Below are 25,199 nucleotides of genomic sequence, written 5' to 3'. Positions count from 1 at the left end.
GTCTATGCCACTTTACCTGCATTATCTTTTGACATAGTGCATCTTATTGAATCCAATATATTTTTATTTCCTTTCAGAAAATTTTATACATTTTTTTTTCAAAAGCACATGTTGTTTGGTTTCTTGGTGTTTGGTGGTTTTCCTTCATCACTAGTATGAATTAATTGCAGTCAGAGCATGCGTTGACGAGTTCAGATCTTTTCAATTTTTTTCAGTTTTTTTTTTTTTCTTTTCCCTTTCAGACTAGGATAAGGTATGTCTTGATGAACTGTTTATAAGACACTTGAAAATCTGGAGAAAAAATTTCTATGTAGTAGATATAATGGCTATTGTGCAATTTATTTTCTCTGTCTTTATTGTCCTCAGAAGGTCTAGTTAAGTAAGCCAAAGGGGTTTTAGGCATTCCGCCTTGGGGAACAAAACAAACCTTTCATAGAATTGTTTGTACCTTAAGTAGGAGTGTTTTGTTAAAGGGAAATTTTTTGAGAAAAACTGTCTTGGGCTTTCAAGAGCAGCTCTGAGCCCCTCCTCCCCCATGTAAGACCTTCCCGTGTTTGCCTGCACACGACTCACACCCACTCCTTCCGGAAGAAAGCTGGACAGTCGCTGTGAATAAAGCGCCTGGAGTGCTGAGTTCTGTTGCCTAGCTTAAGTCGGGGTGTCAGCCACTGACTAATTTCCTTTTCTCTTGCAGGATAATTTTCACTCGGAATGATTACACAAATTGAGCTTAGTTTACTCATCAAGTGATTCAAAACATAACTATATTTCAAAATAAAATTACATCAGAACTTTTATTAAGTCTTTAAGGGGTTTTTTTTTTCTTTTTGGCTTAAAAAGAACAAAAGACATTCAAAATTGCTTCTCTCTTTATTATTGTTTAATTGAGGTAGGTTCTCAGCCCAGGCTGGTCTCAACTTTTCAGCCCACCTATCCTTTAGTCTCTCAGCATGCTGGGACTACAGGTTCATCTCATGACAACCCGTTCAAATTGTTTTTAATGTTATTAATTTGTGTGCCTCCTGTCTTTGCTAAACGTTGCTGTTTTAAATTGAAGGCTTTTCTGTACACGGCTAATGGTTTGAGATTGTGCCATTCTGAACATTCAGTTGTTCTGTGTGTGAACCTGACCGGGTGTTGCCCATTGGGACATAGCACAGGCTGGGCACTCTGGCTTGCCCTGGCTGGCTCCCAGCTCCATTGGCTCCTTGGGATCCTGCCCCTTCAGCAGTCATGTGAATTTAAGAAATGACCATCTTTCTGTCTCTCTGGTTCCTATGTCCAGAAACCTTGCTATTGTCATTAGTTCTTCTGTGTCTCATGTGCTGTGTCTAGACTCAAGCACTCCCTGATAGCATCTCTCCCTTCTGCTGCTTCCTGCCGGTGTTGCAGGGCACCGCCATCCATCTCTGGATTAACAGGGCATGCTCTTCATTAGCTTTCTAACCTCCACCCTTCCTGCCTCAACTCAAGGCACGTGGGTGCTGAGTGGGCACCAGCTAAGGTGTCAGTGATAAACTCTAGAGCCCCAGCTGCCTCTGGTTCCTGGCTTTGGAGTCTGTCTCCTCCCCCAGCCACTTGCTCCACCCACCCACATTCCTCTCCTGTCTAGACTCAGAGACTCTTGAGTGCTCTGTCACTGCTGATCGAGAAGTTGTCTGTATCACCTTGTCCTGGGCTTCCTCAAGGAAGCCATCTGACCTTCCTCAGTGAGAATCGCCATCCCTTTCCTCAGATCTCTCTCCTTGCATGTTCTCTTTACAGTAATAGGATACCACATACAGGCGTTTCTCTTATTCCCTCACATATGCTCAGAACGACATAATGTAACTTACGGGGTAAATTCTACTGGATCAAACCATTCAAAACCTATGAAGCTTGGGCTGGGGTGCTTACTCTGTATTTGGAGCTGAGCGAGCTTAAAGGATGAAGTTTGATCCTTAGAACTCGTGTTGTAGAGCCAGGTCCTAATGCTTGTAATCCCAGCAATGGGGGGGGGGGGGCATAGGAACGGTTTTCTGGGGCTTGCTGGTTAGCCAGCCAAGCCTGCTTTGTATGTTCCAGGCCACTGAGAGATACTGTCTCAAAAATCAAGATGGACAGTACATGAAAAAGGACATCTAAGGTTGACATCTGGTCTACACACACACACACACACACACACACACACACACACACACACAGAGCAGAGGCGGGCACACATGACTACACAACAAAACAGAAAACCTATGGAAGTTTCCAGTCAAGAAACTGATGAAAACTATTATTCCAAGCAAGTTTCTTGTTGGTTTTCTGCTTTGATACAGAGATGAAATTCTTCTGGCTTATCCTGGTACCTCTCAGTAGCACAATGCAGTAGAAAGCGCTACAGATCCTGCTGCAGGTCAAACAGCTACCACAGCACTCAGCAAACCAGCACACCTTTGTATCATTATTACTGCTGCTGCTGCTGCTGCTGCTGCTGCTGCTAATCGTGTCCCTAATTCTAGGGCTCACTCTTTAATAAATGATAAAACTTGTTCGTGCAAACATTGTAGCATTAATATTCCGGGGGGGAAATGATGCATAAATCAGTGTGGCTCCTTGCCTCAGACCCATATGAGCTTCCTATTCATCAACCACATATGAAGTAATTTGTACAAAAGAGATATAGGCTTTCAGCGAGCAGACCGTCCAATATATATTTCCCTTCTTTGTGTACTGTTTATCTCGTGCGCTAGAAGACAGGCTCGCAGAGGTGTGAATTTTTATTCTGTTCTGTTTTTAAATTCACATCTGTATTCCCATCTCCTAGGAGTCCTGGTAGGTCTTTAATAAATATTTGTTGAGTGAAAGAATAAATAATCAAATCAATATTTAGGCTTCTCTGGAATTCCGAAGTAATTGAAAATAGGAACACCTGTTTTTCTTTAAATGGAACAACTTCTCTGGCCTAATAGTTATTGACATTAAGGACTGTAGGCTGATTTATGTGTGTTATTTAGAAAGCCAGAAGTAAATGTGTTCTGGATGAAGTTCAAGATTCAGCACTCTGTAGGAAGGCGCCGGTGCGTTCCACGGAACCCCGCTCTAATGGAGGCTAGCAGGGAGATCTTCTTCCAGTGGTGGCCTTAATGCTTTGTGAACACGGACTGACTTAATCCTGTGATACGCTATGGTTCCCAGAGTATGTTCCTATCACATGCGTGGATCAGAGGCTCTGGTACAAAGAAGTGCGCAGGGGACACGTGGTCAGTCACAGAAATAGAGACCCTTTGTTAGAAAGAGGAAGGTTTTCCGGAGGATGGCAGTGGGCTGGTTGGCACTCTTCCACTGGGCCTTTCCTATGGCCTAGTGCAGGTGTTGCTGCTGCTGCTGCTGCTGCTGCTGCTGTTGCTGCTGTGGTATGCTCTATTTACATGTGTAGCTCTGGTTGGGAGGGGTCCCCAGTCCTTATTTGCTAGATGACTCCTCAGATGTTAATCACGATGCCTGAGTGCCCTGAGAACCCCTGCTGGGGAGAGTGACAAAGTCAAAGCCTTCCCTGGGAGCACAGAGAAAGACCTCTTCGCTTTCTGCCCTGCACTGAGGCTCCGCTGGTGAAGCAAAAGGAATCCTGTTAAAACTTCTGGCAGCTAAGGTAGCGCTAGACAGCCAGCAGAGCCGGATCCCAGTTGGCACGAGGCTCTTCTTTCTCAAGCCGTCTATGATTTAAAGGAAGAAGAAGAGCCTCGCTCTCTTAAGGATATCCTTGATGGGGTAGTAAAAAGTCATTAATTGCATTAAATTTTGACTCTGATAGATGTCTTTTTAATGTCCTTTGTTCAGTTGTGAATTCCATATAAAGTCCGTCGTCTGTGGCGTGCAAGTATATGATGGTTGCTTGAGGCAGAGTCCCTGCAAGCGATCTGAGGTGGCAGCCAAGCTAGCTGCTCTTTTCTTGGCACTCCATTCTCACTTGAAGTTGTGACTGACAGACCGTGTTAATTCAGATCTGTGTGTTTGGCACCTTTTTTTTTTTCCTCCCCCACCGCCCTTTTTGGAAAATGAATAAAATAAGCCCATTTCGTTGGGAGTGGGGAGGCGTCTGACAGTATCTGTGGCTCCTAATAAAGACCGAGCTCATAAGTAAAAAATGAGAATTTCTGAAATCCTGCCTGTGCCACTATGAACCTGACATTTCTCATTATTTAAAAACTTGACAAGGTAGGAAGGTGTATTAACATGTGGTATTTCTTACATTGTCTAATGACATGTGTTAACATTTGGAAGACTGCAAAATGCAGTGAACCAGCAATGTCAAGAGTGCAGAAAACGAGCCAGGGGATGAGCAGGAGGAAGGAGTCCTGCAACAGAGGCTAGACATCCCCTTGCTGGACGCCCGTAGATCTCTGGAAACTGACTCTGTTCGTTGGGTTTCCGTATCAACAGGAATACCCTTTCCCGGCTACGGAGCTCCAGAGAATTTGATTCTCACCCTTCCAATGATGCCATGTATTACAAAGCCCAACTGCAAAGAGGATGCGAGCATGTAATGTCTTCTATTGAGGTATCCTGAGAAGAAGCCTCTCTCACACTCTACGTCGGGGGCTGGAGATATATTTTCCATAGGTATCCCCTTTGTGTGGTCCTTGAACACCTGTAGCTCTACTGTTTCAAATAAGCAAATAAACATCCCCAATGCCCACCACTTCGTATTCTAAGATGGTGACCATGCAAGTCAATGACTCACTTGAGGGAGACGTTAAGGCTACACCATGATCTTGCATGGAATGTGGCGCCAAAAGTTTCCCGGCCCCTTGCGAAGTTGGTTTTTGTATTTTGTGGACTGGAAACCCTTTTGTGTAGGAGGGTCAGTGGGTCCCCCGAGAGCCCAGAGCTAGGGAATGGAAGAGCTGAGATCTAAGTTAGCTTTGCAAAGCCTTGCTGCCAGCAGCCGTGATGTGGGAACACTTCTCCTCGATGGAGTCATGGTTGCCCTCTTGCCTCAGCCCTTGCTCTTTCTGGTGGAATTGAAACACTGGGAAGTTGCTTTCACACGCTGTTATCCTGGTCTGAGAAAATCGATACCAGTTAGCTACCTCTTGAGCCCAAGAGTTCATGTCACTAAATACATATCACACGCTCACAGGCAAACATCTACGCGGGGAAAGTAAATCATAGCTGGTTTCTTTCCTTGCACCTTTTGGCTTTATATTTAATCAAAGTTGGACCTTTAGGGTTACGTGAAAGGCTCTTTGGAAGAAACACGATATAATATTTAAGAAGAATGCTGGCTATTTCAGATAAGTTTCTTCTTATTTACTATTTGGCTTTGGCCATGCTTTCTCAGTACAAACCGAAGAAATGACAATTTAGCACACTTCTACTTTGAAGTATAAAGTACTGGAGAGCTAGAAGCTTATTTCGGTTTGGAGGAGTAGGGAATTGCTCTGCCCCACTGTCTCTTCTTGTTATTAATTTATGTGCTGAAATAGATTAGCGCCGTACAGCATGAACGCCGTACATAAACGTCCCGTTTGTGTTTCCCCATCAGCTTCGGCTGTGGATTAATCTCACCAAAAGCTTGAATGGCTTCTTAGGGGGAAATATTGGGTTAGGTTCACCCCATGAGTTCCTTAAATATGCCATTAATTCACATTGACTTCAGAGAACACAGATAGTCAGCTTGATTTCCCCACTGGCTGGATGCCTTAGCAAGCTGTTTGTAGTTCTGCTCGCTGCAAGTCTCCGGGAGCCTCCCATGTTCCCCTTTCACATTCAGATCCAAGTATCCAGAGGATGCTGCGGTCCAGACATGAGGAAGTCGTGCATTTGTTAGACAAACTTCTGAGCACCAAGCTTTAAGGAGACTTTATGGTGCCTTTATCTAGGAACGTTCAGTGTGAGCTTGTGTGTGTGTGTGTGTGTGTGTGTGTGTGAGGGGGGATAGACCTGTGTGTATGTACACATGCATGTGGGAGAGGGACCTGTGTGTATGTACACATGCATATGGGGGAGGGACCTGTGTGTATGTACACATGTGTGGGAGTGGAACTGTGTATATGTACACATGCATGTGGGAGAGGGACCTGTGTGTATGTACACATGCATGTGGGGGGGACGTGTGTATGTACACATGCATGCACATATGTACACATTAGAGGCCAGAGGATATCCTTAGTTGTCATTTCTCAAGAGCCCCACCTTGTTCTTTGAGACAGGGTCCCTCACTATCCTGAGCTTATCAGTTGGTCTAGGTCGGATGGCCAGCTAGTGCCAGGTATCCGGTCTGCATGTTTAGTACTTACTGTCCTGCCAGGTTCCTTTATGTGGGTTCTGGGGAGCCACATGAGAGTCCTCATATTTGCACAGCAGTCAGTTTACTGACTAAGTTACCACTGAAAAAGAGGGAGTCTCGGTCTCCCATTCCAGCCGGTCCTGGTTTCTGGTGGGGCTGTCTAAGGTAACAACTGAAAATATTTCTGGTCACTAATACAGGTTGGCTTGCTTCTAGGGTCTCCGTCTCCAATGCTCTGCATCGCCTCATTGCTGGAGCCAGACTGGCTGGGGCTACATCTAGTTCTGTCTTTACCGGCTATGAAACATTCTCTTTTGATGTGGCTTTTCAGATGTGAATTTCATATGGAATGCAGGGCCTTGTGCTTGTAGCTCTCTCCCGAGGCGCTCTCCCCTCAGCTGGCAATATAAAAGTTGACCTGCAGTCTGTCCCTTCTGAGTATGCCCCCCCCAGGAAGTAGAGGAGGGGCAGAAACTGGGAAGAAGGGAGGCTAGTCTAGCCTGCCTGTTACTTGGTCTTACAATATGCTCTGGATCCTTAGAGCCTGAGTCCCCTGACTTTGTCCCAGAGCAGTCACCGCCACCCCTACTGGGCTACTCCGTGTGCTCTGGGGTGCCGTCTGGGCCTCTGCAGAGGTGACATGAGGCTCCTGTAAGGCTGCTCACCTGTCACAGATGGAGCAGGGAAAGGCAGCCGCAAGTTGTCTCTGGGGTCTGTCTCTTAGGTGGGATCTGAAAGATTTTCAATTTGGGGGAGCTGAGGAGATAGTTCAGTCAGGAGAATGGTCACCATGCAAGCAAGAAAGTCTGTGTTTGGATCCCCATCACACATCTAAAGGGGCAGGGGCAGGGGCAGAGGCAGGGCCATGTGCCTGTAATCCCAGCACTAAGTAGGCAGAGACCTGAGGACCTTTGGGGCTAATAGCCAGCCAGCCAAGTGGAATCTGGGCTCCTGGTACACTGAGGGACATTGCCCCCCAAAAGTTATATGGGAAATGATTAAGGAAGACACCCAGGCCGGACCTCTGCCGTCCATGTGAATGGAAGTCAAGGTAAGGGGATCCTGGGGTTCTGTTGGAGAGCCATTCTAGTGAGAGCAGTAATTAGCGAGCTCCAAATTCAGTAAGAGACCTTGTTTGAAAATAGTACAGTAGAGACTGATGGAGGAAGATACATATTCTCTGGCTTCTGTGTGTGTGTACAGGTATCCACATGCAAGCACTATCACTACCCACCACACACACACACACACACACACACACACACACACACACACACACACGAGAGAGAGAGAGAGACAGAGACAGAGAGACAGAGACAGAGACAGACACACACAGGAGAGAGAGAGACAGAGAGAGACAGAGAGACAGAAACACAGAGAGACAGAGAGACAGATACAGAGACAGACAGACACACACACATGAGAGAGAGACAGAGACACACACACATGAGAGAGTGAGAGACACAGAGACAGACACAGAGAGAGAGAGAGAGAGAGAGAGAGAGAGAGAGAGGAGAGAAGAGACAGAGACACAGAGAGACAGAGACACAGACACACACACATGAGAGAGAGACAGAGAGACAGAGACAGACACACAGAGAGAGAGACAGAGAGACAGAGACAGACACACAGAGAGAGAGAGAGAGAAGAGAGAGAGAGAGAGAGAGAGAGAGAGAGAGAGAGGCTTCTGATACTCGACACAAAATTCTCATTTATCACTAAGGGTGATTCAGAGGAAAGTTCTTTAAAAGCCTTCAAGAGCTGTTGAAAGCCACTGTGCAGCTAAGTCAGTAGCAAGTACTGCCATCCAGCCATCAGCAGGGAGAGTGCCGAGAGACAGCCCTCTGTGATTGAGCCTACTGGCTCCCCTGGTGACTGTACCCCTCCAGGTACTGGCCTGCCTGGGATGTCAAGCCCTTGCCACGGGGGAGGCCCTCCGCTGTGATCCCTGCTGAGCTCAGCATCAACTTCAGACCTCAGCTGTCTCTCCTGGGATGCTCTTGGCTTGTTTGCAAGCCTCATTTTCTAGGCTGGGCGTTCATTGGCTTCGAGCCAGCTACATCCCCAGCTCTCAGTGGCCAGGACGATAGGCCATGCTTGGGAGTGAAAGTGTTTGTAGCCTCGTAACTGGAACAAACAGTGAGAAGCCAGGGCTTTGGTCTCTGCCTCTGTGCAAGGATCTACAGAGGTGGAGTAGCCTTCGGGACCTTCTCACGTTGGTTAGGAACACCCCAGTGTGCTAAGAGAGGGCATGTGGTGAGCAAGCCTCAACTGGTAGTCGCATCTCATTGGAAATGCTTGTCAGACAGCGGCTTGGAAAGCAAACCTTATTCTCCAGTTTTGTAGTTATCAGAATACATTGCGTTAGTGGTCTGTGTTTTACTTGAGGTTTTGCTTGTTTTAAGACACAGTCTTGTTGTGTAGTCTGGGCTGGCAATTCAGCCATCGTGATCTGCCGGCCCCGGCTTTCTTAGTGATGGGATTACAGATGTGTGGCCCCACGCTCAGCTTAGATGGTTTTGTTTTAATGATGTTTGTGTTTGTTGGTTTACTTGTTCAGTGGTCGCCACCTTTGGCCTTAGAACTTGTGAGTCTCCAGCTCCTCTGAGTTTCAGTTGGTGGTTGAAATAAGTCAGCGGACATAGGCAGAGGTTGGATGGTTGATTTTTCCAAATCTGAACAATATAATCATAGAAGCAAAGACATTTGCGTGTCTACTCCCGTAAAATATTTATAAGTATCTGTGGTCCTCTAAGAGCACGAAACGTGGGATTTGCTATGATGTAGGACCACTTCAGTTTCTAAAGGTTTTTCTTTCATTCTTTCTTTTAAGGTTTGGGTTAATTCTATGCATATAATGCATCTGATTCTGGTCACCCCATTTCCTTTCTTGTCTGGTTCATCTGCCAGTTCTTTATAGGGTGATAATGACCTAGTTTGATCCTTGTACAACACTGATTCATCTCCTTTTTTCTTCCCCTCTGGGTTACCTCTCCCCATAAAGGCACGTGTATGCTGGTCACAGAAAGCACATCTGAACTGTCTTGCCCTCAGGCATATTGAAGATTTTTTTGTCCCCAAACATCAGGGTCCACTTACATTAATCGCAGCGTGACCTTGCATATCTGTGGACTTAACCACAAATTATTCAGTAATCTGTTTAGATTTTTACCTCGGGAGCATGTTTGAAATGCGTAATTGTTTTCTTTTAAAAGATGAATCTTACTGTTGTGAGGAATGCACGTTATTTGGTGAGATTAAACTCCTGGCCTCTCTGTGTGTACATAACAAACTTCTGGCAGTAGAGCTGGGGAAGGCTGCATCCCCAGCAGCAACCTGAGAAGGACCTTCTACCCATGCTCTCCAACCTACTTCCTAGGTGATCCATTAGGCCCGTGCTTTTGTTTCCCCCTGGAATTTGAAAAAAATTAGAATTTTCACTGAGTGATAAATTCATAAGCTTGGGGCATAAAAATGTTGGGGTTTGCTATAAAAGAGGTTTTGAAAGGAAGATTAGTGGTTTAAATGGAACCATTGGTTACCCTGGGGAATTTTGCTGCGTCAGAAATAGAGTTCAGTAACAAAAGGTCCTGCTTAGTCTGATTGCCCATTCATGCCACGATCAGGGTCCTCCCTGCCGGACCCCTCTGATTGATGAGCTGATTACAGTGCTTCATAAACTTCATCTCACTTTAGCAGAACACGTGAGCTTTGTCTGCCTGGGACCCCCCTTGTTGGTGGTGTGGTTGCTTCTTTTGCTAAGTGGAAGCTGACTGCCATTCTTCATTAATTATCTCTTTAAAATGGAGGAGTGGAGTCAAGGGCTGGCTCAGTGTGTAAAGTGATTGCTGCACACACATCAGGACTGGACTACGATCCCCAGCGTCCACGTAAAAGCTGGGCAGAGTGGTCCACTGTGACCCCATTGCTCAGGAAAGGAGAGAGAGAAGGGTCCCTGGAGCTCACTGGTCAGTCTGTCTAGCCTAATCAGCAAGATTCTACCCTCCTACCCAATAAAATGGAAAGTTCATGAAATGGCTCAGTGGGTAAAAAGCAAGTCTCAGAAGCTGATGACCTGTGTTTGCCACCCCTCGGCCCCATGTAAAACTGCAAGAAGAGAACTGGCTCCACGGAGCTGTCTTCTTAACTACACACACACACACACACATACACACACACACACACACACACACAAGCACATACACACATATGCACATACCCACACATGCACATACATACATAATGCACACACATACAATACACACACATGCAATACACACAGACACACACATGCAATATACACACAGACACACACACATGCAACACACACACATGCAATATGCACACACAATACACACACACATAGACACACACATACACACACATGCAATACACACACATGCAATACATACACAGACACATACATGTAATACACACAAACACACACACATGCAATACACACTCATGCAATACATACACACGCGCGCGCGCGTAATAAATAAAGCGATTTCCCAGCAGCAGCAGTTATGTGACCAGCTGGACACGTGATGTTTTTGGTACACAGTGGTTGCTTCTATCTGCTCTACCCTTAAAGGTTTCTGATAGCTTCTACACTTTCCATCATAGAGCACGTAATTAAAACACCCAGGAGGATGCCCTGTCTGTGTGCAGGAAGCTGAGCCATAAGACAAGGCTAGGTTTCTTGTGCGTGTCTCCTCCCCATGGCAACAGTTTCTACTCTGGCATCTAGGTCGTGGTCCCTTTCTAGATGAGAAGATTATCTTTGCATTGGACAGGTAAGTTAAATCCATTTACATTTATCTAAAACCCTTAAAAGTCCTTTTGGGGAATTGACTTGGACGTCATAAAATTATGATGTTGATTTGAGAGAACATTGAGTCTGGTCCTTTCCCTTGAATGGACCTTAAATCTGTGTTCTTCAGACAGGTGCGACCCCGTTTCATCAGTGATTTACGTTCTATTTAAAAGCATGTGAAAATGCTTTCCCATGGTTATTCATGGCAGGGACTCAGCGAGTTCCCTGCTGGAACCCAGAAGTCCTCATACACCCAACATACTTTCTGGGGGAGACTCAGAGTCTGGTGGTTGTAATTTGGGATGTTTCTATCTCCCCAAGGAGCAGGGAAAGGTCCATTTCCCCAGGTCAGAGTCTTGTGAGCACCTCGTAGGCTATTTGCCTGTTTTCTTTTCCTACTGTAATTTTGCGGGCATTTTGTCCCTGCCAATGGAGACTACAAACATATCACATGCCTTTGTGGGGGATCTGTGCACCCCTGCATAAAGATCCATTTGGCTTCTCCTGAGGAGATGATAAACGTCTATTCACCATAGATAGTTCTGGTGGTTTGAATAGTTATGGCTCCCCAAACACATTCATGTGTCTGAGTGCTTGGCCCATAGGGAGAGGCACTACCAGGGGGTGTGGCTTTGGAGTGGGCATGGCCCTGTTGGGGCAGGCGTGGCCTAGTTGGAGTGGGCGTTATCTAGTTGAAGTGGGCGTGGTCTTGGGGTAGGTGCAGCCTCCATGGAATGGGAGTGGCCTTGTTGGGGTGGGTGTGGCCTTGTTGGAGTGGGCGTGGCCTTGTTGGAGCGGGCGTGGCCTTGTTGGAGTGGGCGTGGCTTTGTTGGTGGAAGTGTGTCACTGTGGAGGTGGGCTTTGAGGTCTCGTGCTTAAGCTTGGCCTAGTGTGGTATTCACTCCTGCTGCCTGTCAATCGATAGGTAGAACCCTGTGCTCCTTCTCCAACACCTTTCTGCCTGCATGCTGGCATGCTTCTCTCCATAACAATAACAGATGAAGCCTCCCAACGGTAAGCCAGCTCCAATTAAGTGTTTTTCTTTATAACAGTTGTGGTCACCGTGTCTCTTCAGAGCCATGAAACCCTAGGACAATAAGGCACCACTGATACATCAAAGTTCCCTTTCCACAGTGAGTTTATTGGGCTTTCAGAGCATGGGTAACCTCAACAAAGCCACTCTGTCATGGATGATAACCTCAGGGAAGCTGCATCCAGGTGTCCCCTCTTGGTGTGTAGTTCCATTTCAACAGTTTCTAGCATTTTCTATGAGGACTTGCATCTGTTGATACTAATCAGTTAGTATTACCATAGATTCAGCTACCTCTGTCTTGGCCCCTTCATTTAGTTACCATAGCTGCAGGCCCAAGTACTCCAAGACAGTGGCTGGGTGAGCACATTATATACGCCCTCTCTTTTCCAAAGTGTCTGGTCTGTCTGGCTTTGTGTCCTCTTTCAATTTCAAGTTCAACTTCATGCTTTTCTGTAGGGAAGACTCACTGGTCTTCGAGGAATAACTAAGTCTCTATACTAAAATATTTGTGGTGATAATTTTAATTTAGACGATTAAAATTCCAGGGCTTTGACAACATGTGCTTTCCCTTCTTGTCATCACGAATGGCCAGCCTCTAGGCTAACTAGCAGTCTATGGCCATTTAGGTCATAAGGTATTTTCTTGCCGAGTACATGAAGCTATTCCTTGTGAAGGGTTTTCTTTCTTGATCTCAGTATCCAGCCTAGTAATTTGTTCATAGTCGAGGTGTGTGTGGCTACCTGTGCATTCTATGAAGGCTCGAACTGTAGTGTCATTGAAATTCCAAACCATCGTAGAATATTTTAAATTGATGATGCTCTGTCAGGTGTAGTCACAAATTCACATTCTTGAGCCTTGTATCTTAAAGCTTTTTTTTCTTTCAAAAAGATGTATTTTTTATGAGGCATGCGTGTAGGACACTGGAACCCTATGAAGTGGCATTTCTTTTCCTATTATTAAAGAGAGAGCAAATGGCAGGCCATTAATAAAGCCTGCAGCTCAGTGAACCCCAAGGCATCAGAGTTATATCTATTGCAACTCGGCTTTATTGCACCGTTTGGGTCATAGGAGTGGGTGATTTGGGCTGAAGTACGTAGCAGAAAGGGAAATTGGACACACCGTTGACAACCAGGACCTGAGGATTCACTTTAAAAGCAGCTCAGAGCAAAAGCATGCGGGACTCTCCCAATAGGACCTGGATTAGTGGCTCCTGCTGACACTGAGTGGCATGTTTCATTACAGCACCTTCCCGTTGGCTGTTTATATTCCTGTGCGAGATCCAGATGAGACACACTGAAGGGAAAGTGACAATGTCTTATTCTCTTCATATTCCCAGGGCCAATTGCAAGTTCTATCCCATAGGATAAATGCACGTTTGTCTGTCTGTTTAATTGTTGTGCCAGAGATTGAAGGCAGAACTGGTGCTTGTGAGGAAAGCACTCTTCCACTGAGCCACGCCCCCAGCCCCTCACTGGGGGATTCTAGGCAGGGGCTCTACCACTGAGCCACGCCCCCAGCCCCTCACTGGGGGATTCTAGGCAGGGGCTCTACCACTGAGCCACGCCCCCAGCCCCTCACTGGGGGATTCTAGGCAGGGGCTCTACCACTGAGCCACGCCCCCAGTCCCTCACTGGGGGATTCTAGGCAGGGACTCTACCAGAGCCTCACCCAACCCCCTTATTATAGGATTTACCTCTCACCAGGGAATTGTAAGCAAGCACTCCACCACTGAGCCATGTCTCCAGTCATAGTCTACAGACAGACACAGCATTGCTGAACTTTATCTCCAGTCCACTCAGTGCCTGTTTACTGAAAATCATGCAGGCCAGGAACCCATTAAGTCCTCTATAAGCCCCTTGTCTCTCACTCCTGTGGCCAAGTCTCCCACTGAACTCTCCTTACCGTTCCTTTCCGTCTCTTCCACCATAATGCGCTCTCCGTGTTTGTTCTGCGTCATTTTAGGTGCTAGGGATTCAGAAGTGTAAGGCAGGAGAAATTACAAATGCTTTTATTTCACTGTGATGTGAGTGAGATGGATACATAGTTTGTAGAACAGGTCAGCAGGAGGGGCTGTGGGAGTTAACCTGTGCCTTAGGTACAGTTCCCATTGCTGTGATAAAACACCATCACCAAAAGCAACTCGGGGAAGAAATGTTTTATTCCGCCTCTGCTTCCGACCATTGTCCATTGTCCGGAGACAACAGGGCCAGAACTCAAGGCAGGAGGGAGCCTGGAGGCAGAAACTGAGCCAGAGGCCATGGAGGAACAGGGCTCACTGGCTTGCCCTCTTGGCTTTCTCAGTCTGCTTTCCTATACAATCCAGGACCCTATGCCTGGAGATGGTACCACCCACAGTGAGCCGGACTTCCCACATCAGTGGTTCATCAAGAAAATGCCACACAGGCTTACACCCATCCAATCTGATGGAGGCGCTCTCTCAGCTGAAGCACTTCTTCACAGATAACTCTAGATCTGCCAGTAACAGCAACAACCACCACAACCACAACCATGACCGCCACCCACCAGGGCAGCCTGGATGAGGATAAACCTCTGGTAAAGAGTAGAGGAAGGCGGAAGAGCAAAGAGTCTGTGGTAGGAGAGCGCCCCGCCCCGGGGAAGTGTGCAAAGGGGATGACAGCTGTGCCATGGGCCCTGTGATATTAGCAGAAGAATCGCGAGCCCTTTCCGTTCATTTTACTGATGAGGAAACAAACCTGTGTGTTCAGCTCGAGGTCGTAGATCCAATTAGTGATGGCGCTTGAGCTAGTCATCAGATGTGCCGTATCTGGGTTTTCAAAGTATTTAGTGCATCTGTGCAAAATCTGTAAGTGTGTGGTGATAATTTTAATTTAGACAATTAAAATTCCAGGGCTTGGACAACGTGTGATAATCCTCTGAATTGTCACAAGTGAGCATGTATGCCACGTCAGTAGACCTTGGTGTCTGCTTCTCCACCGCCTTCCCTAAAGTTCTTCCTGTCCCCTGCCCCTCTCTATGTGTGTGTGTGTGTATGTGTGTGCGTGTATGTGTACGTGTGTGTGTGTGTGTGTGTGTGTGTGTAAGTCTTACCGTTCCTTGGTTTATTATAGTCCCTTCTTAAAACAGAACACTCTCTAAGTTATGTGAAGAAATACGGCTTTTATAAACTTGAATTTTACGTTGAAAGCTGATATTCCACTAGACACCAGTGGCTAGGGGGCAGGGAAATGGTTCTGTGGATAAAGTGATCACTACACAGATGTGAAGACTTGAGTTAGATCCTCAGGCCCTGCATTAATATTAGGCAGTAGTGGCCCCTGCCTCTAAGTCCCAGCACACAGTAGATGGGGACAGAAGGTCTCCATGGAGAGCACGAGTTTCTTTAGCAGAGCCACTGAAATTCGGTGTTCACGGAAGGGACCGTGCCTCAGTGAGTAAGGTGGAGAGCCACTGAGGAAGACCTCTGATGCCTACCAAGAATGATCAAATTGTACCTCATAAACACCTTCATGCATGCACACCCTCACACATGGGGACATAGGTACACATGCGTGGATACTACACATGAAAATAATAAAAATAAAAAACAATGAGGCCAGGTGTGGCGGCACACACCTTTAATCCAGCACTCAGAGGGCAGAGGCAAGTGGGTCTCCGTGAGTCAGCGGGCAGCCTGACTACAGAGTGAGTTCCAGGACAGCCAGGGCTGTTACACAGGAAACCTTGTCTCAACAAGCAAACAAAACAATGAAATCAGTGCCTTGCATGCTCCAGAATATTCTGGCGTGTCACTTTGATAGCCTGGTATTAGTTCTAAGTAGGAAGGACGCTTATGAACATGTCTGGTACTTTCTGGACCTTGTGGTATTTTGGAGCATCTCCTAGGCCGTCGCTTTTTCCTGGTGTATCCCGGATTATTTGCTACCTCATTGGACTTCGTAGCCTTCATCTCCACTGTTGAAAATTAGGTCTGCTTGTGTAACTGATTCATCGTCTAGATGGATTTATTGGTCAGATTGGGTTATTTTCATCTCGGCGTCATTAAGTGTTCCTTGTTCTCTCTGCTTTCTTTTAATATCCCAGATGACGTTGCACCCTACTTCAAAACGGAGCCGGGCCTGCCCCAGATCCACCTGGAAGGGAACCGCCTCGTGCTCACCTGCCTGGCTGAAGGGAGCTGGCCTCTGGAATTCAAGTGGATCCGGAATGACAGTGAGCTCACCGCCTACAGCAGCGAATACAGGTAATTGATGGCTTGACAATGAGATCGTGAGGTTAGAGCTGAACCCCTGGCCTTGTGGGACCTGGTGACACGAGTTGGCAGTGCTGGGTCAAGTCTCAGTGCACTGAGGGTGAAAGGCCTTTGTGTGTGGTCACGAGGGGGCTTGTTCTGGAAGGCCTTTTCACCTTGGAGTCTACCATTCCTGCTTTGGGAGAGAACGGAATTCCATCTAGTGAAACAGACTGCGCAGCACTTTCATGGGACGAATTTGCTATTTTTAGTGACAACCTCACCTACAAGTTTTGTTTGTATCTAACCGGTCCATGCATTTCCTGTAGGTGTGCAGATTAGGAGCTTCCAGAAGTCCTGCTGTTAAAATCCTTTCCAGCTGCCTTTTCCAACTTAGCTGGGAAAGGGGGCATCATAGGAAGAGAGTCGGGGTGAGCAGGAACCCAGCGAATAAAGAGAGCCTACTGTGTGTTGGCCATCACGCCAGATGCAGGGGTGTGTGGGGCCCACTGAGCCCTGAGCCAGTGTGGGGAGAGTAGAGGTAGAGTCTGAGCTATCTCCCAGGAAGCAGCCATAACTCTGCCTTTCTGCCTCAGGTCTTTGTATTTAAGAAAGGAAGTTAAAATGTCTTAGATTACCCAAGTTAACGTACAAGCGGAAATCATCGTGGCATTTTCATATGTGCATGTCACTGTATATTGTTCTAGCTGACTGCCTTCCTGTCTGCCTGTCTGCCTGTCTGGTTCCCTTTGTACCTACAGTTTTGTCTTTTATGGAACTCTCCTCCCTTCTAGTGATTCCCTTTCTAGTTCTGTGAACTATACACAGATAGACCCATGCGTGCGTGTGTGTGTACACACGTGTGCACACATGCACACACACATGGCACATACACACGTGCACACACAAGCCAAGTTTTTACATATGAGAGAAAAATATATACCTGTCTTCCTTAGTCTGGCTTATTTTGCTTGATTGACTCAATGATTTCAGGTTACATCTATGCTGTGCAAATGTCAAAATGTCCTCTATTCCTTATGTTTGAAAACATTCCATTGAGTACATGTCCTGTGTCCTTGTTAGCTGTTTGTCTGAGGTCAGACATCTTAACTGGTGTGTTTTCATAGCTCCTGTGAGTGGCACTGCAAGCGAGGATGTGCAGCCCTCTCTGTGGGATGTGGACTTAGAGGCTGGGTCCTGGGTCCTGCACCTGATCAGGTTTTAGCTGCTCGAGAGTGAGTCCCATGGTGTGGAGTAACGCTACACCCCCCAGCAGCAGTGCAGCCTCCTCTTCCTCTACATCCTCACTAGAATGTGTTGCTGGGTTGTGTTTGTCTCTTTGCTCTTTCTTGCTTATGGCCATTCTGACGGGGGCGAGGGACTGTCGCTGAAGCCTTTGTTTGCATTTCCCTAAAGGCAAAAGACGATGAATACTTTTTGAACATTAGTTGGCCATTTGTATTTCTTCTTTTGAGAACTGTCTAGTCAGCGCGCTGTACCACTTATGGATTGGGTGCTTTTTAACATTTAATGCTCGCAGTTTTTTAATGTTCCTTGATATTAATTCCCTCTGTGCTGTGTAGTTGGCAAAGGGCCTTCTGTTCTGTAGGCTGTCTCTTCACACCGGCGAGTGTTGCCTTTGCCGCGCAGAAGCTTCTTAATTGCCTGCCATCCCTCATGCCAGCTTCTGGAATTGTCTCCTGTGCTACTGGGTCTTGCTCACAGAGTCCTTGCTGGTGCCCATACCTTGAAGTGTTTTCTCTGTAACTTTGCTAGCAGTTTCAGACTCTTGGTCTTGCAGAAAAGTCTCTGACCCATTTTGAATTAGTGTGTGTGTGTCTGTGTCTGTGTCTGCGTGTGTGTGTGTGTATGTCTGTGTGTTTGTCCGTGTGTGTGTGTGTGTGTGTGTGTGTGTGTGTGTCTGTGTGTATGTCTGTGTGTGTGTGGTGTGTGTGTGTCTGTGTGTATGTGTGTGTCTCTGTGTGTGTGTTTGTATGTGTGTATGTGTGTGTCTCTGTGTGTGTGTTTGTATGTGTGTATGTGTGTGTCTCTGTGTGTGTCTGTGTGTATGTCCGTGTGTGTGTGGTGTGTGTGTGTGTCTGTGTGTATGTGTGTGTCTCTGTGTGTGTGTTTGTATGTGTGTATGTGTGTGTCTCTGTGTGTGTCTGTGTGTATGTCCGTGTGTGTGTGTGTGTGTGTGCACGCACGCATGTGAGTACACATGCACAGAATGAGAGATATGTGAGAGATATGGATCTACTCCTACCAATTTCCTGAACACCGTGCTGTTGTCTTTCAAATGTATGATTTGTATGCCTTCATCAGAAATTATGTTTCTGTGTTGTATGGATCTGCTTATCTGTTATCTTCAATCCATAACCCTGTTGTCTTTGTCACTGTGACTCTTCAGCACCATTTGACATGGTTTTGTGTTCTTAAGTCATTTGTGCATCTGCACACATTTTGGGATCTGTTTTTCCCCTAGGTCTGTGAGGACATCATTGAGACTTTGATGGGAATCATGTGGACTCTGTGGCTGTCTTCACGTGATATCCCTGTTCCCGGTACTAATTCTTCCCATCCATGAACATGAGAGGTCTTTGCGATTCTAATGTCGTCTTCAATTTCTTTCTTCAGTGTTTTAAATTCCCATTGTAGAAACATTTCACCTCCTTGCTTATATTTACTGATAGATTTTTTTAAAAAATCTATTACCAACAGATTTTTTTTTTGCTCTGCCTGATTTTTGTGTGTGGCAAGTTTGCTATTGATTTATTAAAAAGCTACTATTTGGCTGCTGGTTTAGTCCTTGGGAGCTTTGGGGGGGGGTCTAGTTGGTTGATATTGTTTTTCCTATGGAGTTGCAAATCCCTTCAGCTCCTTCAGTCCTTGCCCTAACTTCTCCATTTGGGTCCCCTCGCTCAGTCCGATGTTTGGGTAGGTGGGTGGGACAGCACCCTCATAGAGGCAGGGGAGGGGATAGAGGGTTCGTGGAGGGGAAACTGGGATGGGGGATAGCATTTGAAATGTAAGTAAATAAAATAACCAATAAAAATGAAAAAGTTTAGAAAGCTACTGATTTCTGCATGTCCGTCTTTCATCTTGCTGCTTAGCTGAACGTGTATGACTTTCTGGGAGTTTCCTGGGAATCTTTCAGGTTTTATACTGAAATCAAATCACCCGCAGATAGGACTCATGCAGGTTCTTGACTTCCTATGTGCATCACTGTCTCTCCTATTTTTATCAGTATTTTGTTACATGGATGTCTGTGCACTGCACGCATGCCCAGTGCCGGTGTATACCAGAAGAGAGCATCAGATACTCTGGGACTGGAGTCCAGACAGTTGTGAGCTGTCATGTGGGTGCTGGCAATCCAGCCATGTCCTCTGGAAGAGCAGCCAGTGCCACTTCTGAGTCCCAAGCTATTTCTCCAGCCTATGGATCTATGTTTTTAAAGATGTGTTTATTTTTGTGTGTGGATTCCTCGTCTGAATATCTGTGTCCCACATTTGGGTCTAAAGGGGCAGAAGAGGGTGTGGAATCTCTTGGAACTTGAAGTAGGATGGTTGTGAGCCGCCTCATGGGCGCTGGGAACCCAACACAGGTCCTGTACAAGAGCAACGAGTGCTCTTAACCACTGAGCCATTGTACCTGCCCCTGCCTCATTTTTGAATGCAGTCAGCCAGTATCTCTCTCTCTCTCCCTCTCTGTCTCTCTCTCTCCCTCCCCCTTCACTCTCTCTCTCTCTCTCTGACTCAAGCCCATTTATATTTAAGAACCTTACCGAGAGATGTTTGCGAATTCTGATAATTCTGTTGTTGTTCTTCAGTTGGGTGGATTATTGCTTGTTCTCTTTTGGCCCCTAAATGTTAGGCCTTGCTTGCCTCCTTTGTGGGCCTGATGGAGTCCTGCCTGTATAGCTCAGGTTCCTCCCAATAGCACCTGGGAGCACCTGCAGCTTGGCTCCTGTAGTCTTCATTCCCTCAGGACTGTCACGCTGCGTGCTGCGCTTTTGAGTATGATGGGGTTCAAAAGTTACCAAAGTCACCAAAGGTCATGAGGCCCCAACGTAGTCAAAATCATGCTGCTTTCATGACTTAAGAAGGAATGGACCATAGAGAGGGTCCACTCCACCAGCTCAGCCTCCTTATCTACCCCACAAGTTGTAATATGCTTCAATTGTCTGTCTGTATGAATATTTCTTTCTCCCTCTTTTTCTTTCTTTTCTTTCTTTCTCTATCTCTCATTCTTTCTTGATCTCACTGTGCATGCATGTGCATGCATACATGTGCACACATGTGTGTGTGTGCATACACAGGTGTGCAGGCATACGTGCATGTGTGCTATCTAAAGTGTCCCACTTCCACATATGTGGTTATAAGCTTTCCTATAAAACCCCTGCTTTCTGGTCATGGCAGCCCATTGAAGGCTGGCTGCATTGGTCTGCAGACCAAGCCTAGGAACCCATGCATGTTCCCCCTCACAAGCTCTCATCCCTCTGTGCATCTGGCTCCTCCCCTCCTCACCACCCTATGCTTGTTTCTGCTATGTGCTTACCCTATAACAAGTAGGACTTTTGACGTTCTCTAATGTAGCCCCACCCCTAGTTACCTACTTTTTGGGGATCAACTTATCACAGCAATAGGACAGTTGGCACAGGACAATAGAGCAGTTCCAGTTGGAACCCCAGCTCCAACTCCTGTATGATTCCGTGACCTCGAGCAGTTTGGCTGTGTGCCCTGATGGAAAGATTTACAAGAAGTGGCCTTGTTAGTTATTTTCCCAGTTGCAATGGAAGCAACTTCAGGGAAAGGACGGCTTGTTTTGGTTCGCAGTTTGAGAGCATAGCCCATCTTGGAGGTCAAGCGATGGCAGCAGATGTGTGTTCTCAATGAGGAAGTGGAGAAGTCAACCACTGGGTCTCTGCCTACTTTCTTCCTTTTACTCAGCCCAGGACCCCAGCCCATTGAATGGTGCTACCCGTAGTCAGTGTGAGTCTTCCCACCTCAATGAACCCAACTAGAATCTCCCTCCCAGATGTACTGAGAGGTCATTCCTGACCCTGTCAAGTTGACAGCTAATAGGAACCATCACAGGACCGATTGCATCTCATGGTGGTGTTGGAAGCATTGTGTATTTTACTGTGTAAAATACCCCATTTCCTTACACACCTTCAACCTTCTACTGACTCCTGGCAGTATTCCTCAGTGTTAGTGTGTGATGGGGATTGGCTAACTGATGTAAAAGCAAAGAAACAAAACAAAACAAACAACAACAACAACAACACCCCAGAGAATGAATTTGGGGATGAGACCGTAGATGAGCAATGCTCTCAGACACACGTGGCTTGAGCTCTGGGAACTTCAGGTTCCCATCTTGCTTGCTCACGGGTGGAGAAGTTAACCATTTTGACCTAGTCTTGTCATCTGTGAAATGATATAATAAATCCCACGCCAGTGGGTGCTAATAAAAACCATAGTACATAATCAGTGTGTCTCAGATACTTAGCAGCAGGGCCCCAAAGATTTGGGAGGTGGGCAGTCTATGGCAGGAGGCCTTCAAAGCCGCCAACCTGGTGTGGCTACCTAGAAAGGGATTTTGTCCCCTGAGCTTCAGTTTTCTTAGTATATTTTCTGAGAAGGAGCTGCCCGGGGCCAGGCTTTTTGTCTGGGCATCATGATAATCTTTCCCTCCCAGCTCTTCTTAGTGATCTCTTCCTCCTCATAGGAACAAGACACATAGTGCCGTTTAGAGCAGTGATTCTCAACCTGTGGGTCACGCCCCCCTTGGAGAGTCATGTATTAGATATCCTACACAGGAGACATAAGCATTGCAATTCACATGAGTAGCAAAACCACAGTTGTGAAGAAGCAACGAAATAATTTCATGGTTGGGGACGACATGAGGAACCATATTAAAGGGGCACAGCATTAGGAAGGGTGGGAACCACTGCCTAAGAGTCTCTCTGTGGGTCTCCACCTTGGGGAGAGGGGAAAGGTAGATGTTGAACCTGAGATGGGCATTGTATCATTGTGGGCATCCTGTTGGAGGTAGTTGTGTGTGTGTGTGTGTGTGTGTGTGTGTGTGTGTGTGTGTGTGTGTGTACGTGCATATGTGCACGCACGTGCCTGTGGACAACTTCAGCTGTCCTCCCCAGACACTCTTCCATTTTTCATCCTTTCCTTTCCTCTTTTGTGCCAAGGTCTTTTACTGGGATCTGCAGTTTACCACCTAGGTTAGGCAGGGTGGCTGGCCAGGCCTATTTCTACCCCCTCTCCCCCAGTGCTCAGATTACAAGTGTGCACCCCCCACATCTAGCAAAACACCAACACCAATCTGCTGGATTTTTGACACGAGTTCTGAGGGATCACAAGTGTGCACCTCCATATCTGGAGTTTTGACGTGAGTTCTGAGGATTGAACCCAGGTCAAACCAAGCCACTGTACCAACTGCGCCATCTCCCCTGATTGTTACTCGTAAAGCCCCAGGCTATTTTTATACATGCAACCTCTTAAATGTAGTGTTAACCTAAAAGTATGTGAAAGGGTGCATTGTTTAGGTTTTATTTCATTCTCCACCGCTCTTTCCAGTAGCGAAATTTACCTATTTGTTTGAAATATGTGGTGATAATCCGCGAGAAGACAAAACGGTGGTGGTTGTATTGAAGCAAGACCAAAGTAGTGGCTCATTATACATGGACCATTAAAATAAGGCAGCTGCCTCGCTACTGCTTCTCTGGGAGCACAATGAGGAAGCACGCATTCCTCTGAAGCAACCATGGCTTGTGGTGGAAGTGATGAATTGCATTCCGTTCACCGGGGTCTTCAGACTCTGAGATGAGTTATCAAGAATCCATTGTATTTTGTCATCAATTTGTCCAGATGTAAAAGCTGCTTAAAAATCGCATGCTATTCCTTTCAAATTATTCTTTCTTCTACCTCCTCCCCAGAACACTTCCAGCTGTCCCTCGTTAACCTTCCCGAGACCTTTGTAAGTCTCAAATTGAAAAACAAGGATGAGGTGATGGCTGCCTTGCCTGGAGTGAGCACCGATTTTACCTCCCCTGGTGTCAGTCAGGAAAATGCTAACACTGTAAGGAGATAACCACGTAATTTCACCCTTCCCAGCACCGACTAAGAATAGTCTTTCCTCTGCCTCTTGTATTACCGGATGCTTGTGGATTTCGGTGAATTTTTCGATGTTTCTGTTCACATTAATACTTATGCCGCCTTTTAGGCACAGGTGAGGACATGGCAGCGTGGCAACAGAAGTTGGGTAATTAAGCTAAGTTTGCACAGGCATCTGAGCTGGATTTGCATACAATTTTTACAGGAAACATCTGTGAGTTCTGGCCTGCACTGAGGAAAAAGGCCTTTAATATTTATATTCCAAGTGGATGCGTAGCCATGTGTGGGGAATTTCTTAATGCTCGAGCAGTATGCCTATTATAACAGTGGGGATAATTGGATAGTCTAAAAATGTCGTCATTTTCTTAGGAGACTCATCTCCATAGTTCAATTCTGTGCCACAACAACAATAGAAACTTGATGGATGTTTATTATTAGTTTTGATTCCAGTGAAAATAGGGATGGTTAAGGGAAAGCTATTTTCTCCTGTTTGATAAAAAAAAGAAAGACAAGGAAACTTCACCGTATCAATAAAAATTATTAAATTCCTGGGGATAACTTTTAAAGGAGATTTGTAAAACCCACCTGAAGAAGAGCGCAGAGAATGGCGTAGGGTAGGGAGGCTGCCGCACGGGAAAGCTGAGCGGCATAAGTGCCCCCACCTTCCCATCACTGTGTGGATTTAACCCAGTCAATAGTAAAACTATTATCAGGACGGTCCACGCAGGGTCTTGTACGTGGCAGGAAAGCCTTCTACCAGCGAGCTATGTCCTCAGCCCAAGATGGTTTTTATAAGACATCCTAGTGACGTTTTGTCCATTGGTAAGTGCCATGATAAAGCCAACTTTGGCATCTAACAGTGGCCAGTGCCAGACAGTGGCAAACGCGGGACCAGCTTTGAGAAGGGGTGTGTACTTTTAGACCCCTTAGTAGCCTCAGGCCTCACAAGCGGGTCGGATCTGCCTGCATCTCATCTCACTGGCTACTGCGTGCGCATTTAGATGACGTCACCATTGAGTCTGGCCAGGAGCTCGACCGGTGCCTTCTCTGAAGTGGGAGCTGCCCAGTGATGCTAGACCCCATGTTTCACTCTCCGCTGTACTCCTTATCAGCATGTGGTTTCTTCCTTTGAATTTATAGTTTCTCCCAGGGCTCCTTCCCATCAACCAAGCCATTCACTACTGTCTCTCTCTCTAGCCTAAGCCATTCCTTCCATAGACTTCTCCCATTAAAAGCAAAGAGTCACCTTAGTTACTCCTGCTGTTGCTGTGATTAAAACAACAGACCAGAGCGACTTAAGGAAGAAGCAGCTGTTTTGGCTCCCAGAATGAGGGTTCGGTCCATCCTGGAAGAGAAGGCCTGGCGGCAGGAGTCCGGGGGGGGGGGGGGCAGCCGTCCATGCTGTATATGCATTCAAAATGCAGAGAGAAGCATGCTGGAGCTCAGCTTGCTTGCTTTCTCGTTATTCCAAGACCTCAGCCTAGGGTATGGTGCTGCTCTCACTCAGGGTATGTCTTCCTTCTCAGCGAAATGAGTCAAGAAAATCCCCACAGACGTGCCCTGAAGCTGATCTAATCCAGAGAGTGCCGTGTGCATTTTTAATCCTGACCTGGAGTTTCTACCCCGCCACTGACCATTTAGTTCCCTGATAAAAGACACAATCAACCTTTATATTTACAAAAAGCCTCAAACAGCACAAGAGCTAGGCAGATATCCACCCTCTCTATGCTATTAGAGTCTACTTGCCTATCGAT

General features: G+C 46.5%; 1 protein-coding gene across 2 annotated transcripts in view; it reads left to right on the top strand.

Moving 5' to 3' along the window:
• The window catches only part of Sdk1 (sidekick cell adhesion molecule 1), a 986,485-nt gene that overhangs the window by 326,943 nt on the left and 634,343 nt on the right, over positions 1–25,199 (top strand). For both annotated transcript variants that reach the window (XM_063271861.1, XM_039089863.2), the window contains exon 2: positions 16,171–16,330. In XM_063271861.1, the coding sequence (XP_063127931.1) occupies positions 16,171–16,330 (160 nt within the window). The remainder of the gene's footprint in view (positions 1–16,170; positions 16,331–25,199) is intronic.

The sequence above is a fragment of the Rattus norvegicus genome, chromosome 12 (genome assembly GCF_036323735.1).
Source record: "Rattus norvegicus strain BN/NHsdMcwi chromosome 12, GRCr8, whole genome shotgun sequence".
NCBI classification, from domain to species: Eukaryota; Metazoa; Chordata; class Mammalia; order Rodentia; family Muridae; genus Rattus; species Rattus norvegicus.
Note: the sequence above shows the minus strand (reverse complement) of the source record. Positions and strands in the feature narration are given on the sequence as shown.